The 4,323-nt window shown below is 40.5% G+C and overlaps 3 protein-coding genes across 3 annotated transcripts in view; all 3 read right to left on the bottom strand.

Moving 5' to 3' along the window:
* LOC109124577 (proteinaceous RNase P 1, chloroplastic/mitochondrial) overlaps positions 1–415 on the bottom strand; it is a 3,695-nt gene extending 3,280 nt beyond the window's left edge. Inside the window, exon 1 of the mRNA XM_010415721.2 lies at positions 302–415. The gene's annotated coding sequence lies outside the window, so the exon portion shown is untranslated. The remainder of the gene's footprint in view (positions 1–301) is intronic.
* On the bottom strand, positions 710–2,389 carry LOC104700236. Its single transcript, XM_010415720.1, has 3 exons — positions 1,680–2,389; positions 1,401–1,511; positions 710–1,211 (listed from the first exon to the last, which is right to left on the bottom strand). The coding sequence occupies exons 1-3, from the start codon at positions 2,343–2,345 to the stop codon at positions 1,041–1,043; spliced, it is 948 nt and encodes a 315-aa protein (XP_010414022.1). The 5' UTR covers positions 2,346–2,389; the 3' UTR covers positions 710–1,040.
* The window catches only part of LOC104700235 (myosin-9-like), an 8,172-nt gene continuing 6,329 nt past the window's right edge, over positions 2,481–4,323 (bottom strand). The window contains exons 4-8 of the mRNA XM_010415719.2: positions 4,108–4,323; positions 3,760–4,002; positions 3,513–3,668; positions 3,203–3,355; positions 2,481–3,003 (exon numbers count right to left, since the gene is read on the bottom strand). Coding sequence (XP_010414021.1) covers positions 2,764–3,003; positions 3,203–3,355; positions 3,513–3,668; positions 3,760–4,002; positions 4,108–4,323 — 1,008 coding nt within the window. The 3' untranslated portion in view covers positions 2,481–2,763. The remainder of the gene's footprint in view (positions 3,004–3,202; positions 3,356–3,512; positions 3,669–3,759; positions 4,003–4,107) is intronic.

The raw sequence follows: 4,323 nt of genomic DNA, 5'->3' as shown, positions 1-4,323 counted from the left end.
AAAACTGAGCTGTCTTCTTAACTTGGTCTAAGCATCTAAAAGCTATATACATTATCGAGAAAAAGCAATAAACTCTTACTCAATCTTTAAAAACAACCAGTAACACAAAATAATAAAAAAATTAAATCTTTGGTCCGAAACCTATTCCAAGAACAAAACTTTAGTCAAGAATTATTTAAGAATGTGAATTTTTCTGTCTACAAAGGAGTGGAAATGTGGACAAACATCGAAATTGTTCATTGGGTAATATCGTCGAACAGGTTGGACGCAACACATAAATTTTTTGAGAAAAAGAACTTACTTTGCGCCAGAGAGAAACTTTCTTTCTGGTGGGAAAATTGGAAAGGATAAAAAGACGACTTTGGTCGACACAGCTTCTCTCCTTCAGGATTCACCATGGACTATCTCTAAGGTTAATAGATTGAGATATAAGAGAGTCTGCCCATGGATAGATTTTGGATGCTACTTTCTAACGACGTCGTTTAGCTACTCATTTTAGTTTATTTTCTACCTTGTGAAGTGTGAAGCCCAGGAACGGCCTAAATAATTTACACTAGGGCTTCAAACGAAGAAAACGCTAGGGTTTTGTTTTGGGTTACAGACATACTGGTCTATATAAAAACCCAGACCGGGTCATGGTTCAAGCGGTCTAGTCTTGTGATTTACAACAATGGTTAGCATAAAACATCCAAGTCTAAAGAAATGGTACCAAAATAGTACACAAGAAATCAAACTTTCCATATGTGACATGTTTAAGAGTATTTTCAAGTAACCGAATACACCAAGAGTATATGACAAGGGGAGAAATGTGTATAGCTAGTATCTATACAAGCTCGAAACAGAGTGTATATGACAAGGGGACAAATGTGTTATAGCTAGTATCTATACAAGTACGAAACAGTGTGTGTCATGTTGTTTATCTACAGAAACCCTATGTGATGAATATGCAGAGCATGAGATATACTCCTTCAACTAATGGTGATAAATGATGATCAAAGAATGTGAATGTCAACAACTGCAAAAAGTAGCAGTCACCATTTCTACAAGAGCTTGTAGTAGCAGTCACGGCCTGAGAAGAGAGTTCGGTAGTTTCTTCCACATGGACAGTTGATCTCAACCACAAAGGCCTCGCCGACTCTATCCACCTTCACACCTTCTTTACCCTCTTTCTGTTGCTCCTCTTGTACTACTACCTCATCTTCTACCTGGCACTGTAACAAACAATCATTGTGCTCAAAAATATGACTTTCATTCAGAGAACTATAAGAGACAAACGAGCAACTCAATGAAGGACGGACATGTTCGAGATCAACCAATATGATTCCACCAAATGCATTTCATCGGATACATTCCATTGAGTCTCTCCATGAGATTATATATGTGTTTAGAAGATTACGAACCTTAGGACTGTCGTCTTGTTTCACAGAGGAGACTGCTGCTTCACCGTACTTAAGGAGCTTGTTACACCATTGATCCAATTCACGAACTCCATCCTTGATAACATACAGCATCTGCCCATTATCACCAATCTTGAGTTAAAAGCTACCACAGAACATTTCTACTTCGCAAGACACAAGAAGTCAAGTATATCTCGAGTCTACCAGAATCCACAAATCACAGAACTCTCAAACGGATCAGATAACAGAACAATAGATAAAGACTAAAGGAATCTTTCTAACCTTATTGGCTTCAGAGCTTTCTGGACTCGCAAAATCACCTTCACGAATTGCATTGGAGCGAGAAGATCGGAGAAGAGACTTGGAAGAGGAAGGTGCGGGAGAAACATCGGAGACGGACCTCCTGAACATCGGTGGACGCGGCGGGAGAGAAGAAGGGACATTACCCGAAGGCGGCGATGTTTCTTGAGAGACGCCGTTTCGTGAATTACCCGACCCGAGCATAGATCCAGCGGGCGAAGCAAATGTATCCGATAAAGATCGCTTGTAAATAGGCGAACGGATTCGATTCGGGTTGAGAACAACCACCGGAAGCGGAATCTTAGAATATCCCATGAGATTCGCGTCTTCTTCTACTTCTTGCTCTTCCTCCTCAGGCCGTTGAAGAAACAGCTTCTTGCGTCTCGGCTCTTCAGCATCCTTCGATTCCGGCGATGGACGTTTCACGGGGCTGGTTATTCCGGCGGTCGAAGAAGAGCCGAAAGATCCGTATGATCGAAACTGCGGAGGAGACGAGTTCGCACGGCGGCGATCGGAGGAGTTCCCGAAGCTGTTGAGACGGAGGAGTGAGAGATCAATGTCATCTTCTTCGGGATCGTACGTGTAATCCGTTTCTTGGGAGTTATCGATTAGGGTTTCTAGGGTTTCCGCCATGTTTAGCGTCGTCATCTTGGTTTCTCAGTACTGTATGTGTTAAAAAGCTCAATGCGAAATTTGGTGAAAGAGACGACGAACACTGGAGTTGGTTTATATAAGCGTTGACTCAACCGGGTCTATTGTAAACCGAACCGGTTTAGTTGGATAAAATTATCAATCACCTTTCATTTTTAATTGAATACAATAGCTGGACAATTGCTTGACCTACAAGCAAGGCCTGGTACAAACAAAATCCCCAGACCCATGAAAAATACAAAACCAACCACAAGCAAATATAAGCAGAGAGAAGAGAAACCATATATTATTCACGCATAAGTTCACTAGTTCTGCTATCAAAATTCAAAAGCCCCCAAAAAAAAAAAAAACAAATGAAGGAGAGATCTTCACTTCAAAAATGAACATCACGCCCACACTGAGAAGACGAGAGAGACTAGTACTTTTTCCCAAGGAGTATACCAATGATAACAGAAACTAGAGCCACTCCAGTCATGATCTTCATTGACATGAGATGCGACGTCGACGCTGTTTGAGTAGCAGTAGTAACGTTTCTCGAAGAAGAAGAAGAAGAAGGAGATGCATCTGACTTCTTCTTGCTCTGTCGTTTTGTTGGAGAAGAAAAGGATAAGTCAATGTCTCTAGATTTAACACCTACATCCATTGCCTCCGTTTCCTGCAAGTTTGGTTTTTGATAATAAGCAATTCGAGGATTTCAAAAAAACCGGGTAGTTTAACTATAATGCAATGTTTCTTCCTAATAAATATACGATGTAACGGACCTTATGTCATTTTCCCTGTAGATGTAACATATGCATTGGGTGTATCTATGTTACCAGTTAAATAGAGTTCTGAGCAGATATATTATGACTAACCTTAGCTTTAGCATCAGCGAGCTGCACTTTCTGTTCAAGATCTTTGACCCTTGATTCAAATTCAGCAGCCGCCTTTTTCTTAGCTTCAATCTCGTCTTGTGATTGCTTCAATGCAGACTCGAGCTCTGAATGCTTCTGGGAGTGTGCTTGTTTCTATTTCCATGAAAACGTTTTCAAAGCTTAGTGACATAATGAGGGAAGATGGATTGCCTTTTTTTTTTTTTTTATCATAAAACTAAAGAATTCTAAAGAAGCCCGGAAAAAAGTTATCTGAGATCTATAAAATTCAAACAATAGAAAGATCATTAACCTGTTCATTAATGGAACTCTGAGCCACTTGAAGCTCTTTCTGAAGCTGAAGCACTTGCTCATTGAGCACATCCCGTTCACCAGCGATATGCTCGTGTTCCTGCAGTTTTGAGGTAAGTTCCGCCACTTTTACAGACGCAGTAGCTGCATTTTCAACCTGTAGAAAAATCATCAATCAGTAAACTAATACTTTTATTTTATGGATCCTAATTATGATATAGATAATCTGTCTGAGGTGAATGCACTACATTTTCTTTCAACTGAGCTTTGACCTCTGTCAAAGTTTTTTCAAGTTCTTCAAAATGTGATTCCAGAACGGACTTTTCAGTAGCCACTGCCTTGAGCTTCTCAATCTCGGACACCAGAGTATCAGTTTTAGAGCTCTCTACGGTTAGTTGTTCTTCAAGCTTCGCAATAACTGATTGGAGCTCATCCTTGGTACTCTGAAACATTGCATTGACTTTGCTGTTTTCCTCAGCGTGGGAAGAAATCTGCAGCACAAAGTGGTGTCATATTCTCAAGATTGTATACTAGAAAGAAAAAAACCGTGGCACTGTTGATAGTAATTAAAACATGTTTAGATTCAGGGTGTTTACCTGTGACTCTAATTTCTCCCCTTCAGAGGTAAGCTGCTTTGTTAGATCTTCTATGGTCGTTTTTGAAGCCTGAAGCTCAATGGCTGTTTGCTCCTTCTCAGCCTCCAAGGCAGAGAGCTTTGTCTTCAACTCGTTGGCCTCTGATCCATGATTGGCTAGTTCCTGGTTCAACTTTAAATTTACCTCGGCCAGATCTCCGCTTTCTTTCTCAAGCCC

This window comes from Camelina sativa, chromosome 7 (genome assembly GCF_000633955.1).
Source record: "Camelina sativa cultivar DH55 chromosome 7, Cs, whole genome shotgun sequence".
Lineage (NCBI taxonomy): Eukaryota > Viridiplantae > Streptophyta > Magnoliopsida > Brassicales > Brassicaceae > Camelina > Camelina sativa.
This window is presented reverse-complemented; position numbering and strand designations above follow the sequence as displayed.

Bases quoted from the DNA above. Each gene is read 5' to 3' on its own strand.
- LOC104700236 (XM_010415720.1), bottom strand. From the start codon at position 2,345: ATGACGACGCTAAACATGGCGGAAACCCTAGAAACCCTAATCGATAAC. The intron at 1,512-1,679 runs GTTAGAAAGATT...GATAATGGGCAG, and splicing joins AAAGCTCTGAAGCCAATAAG to ATGCTGTATGTTATCAAGGA. The intron at 1,212-1,400 runs GTTCGTAATCTT...TGTTTGTTACAG, and splicing joins AACAAGACGACAGTCCTAAG to TGCCAGGTAGAAGATGAGGT.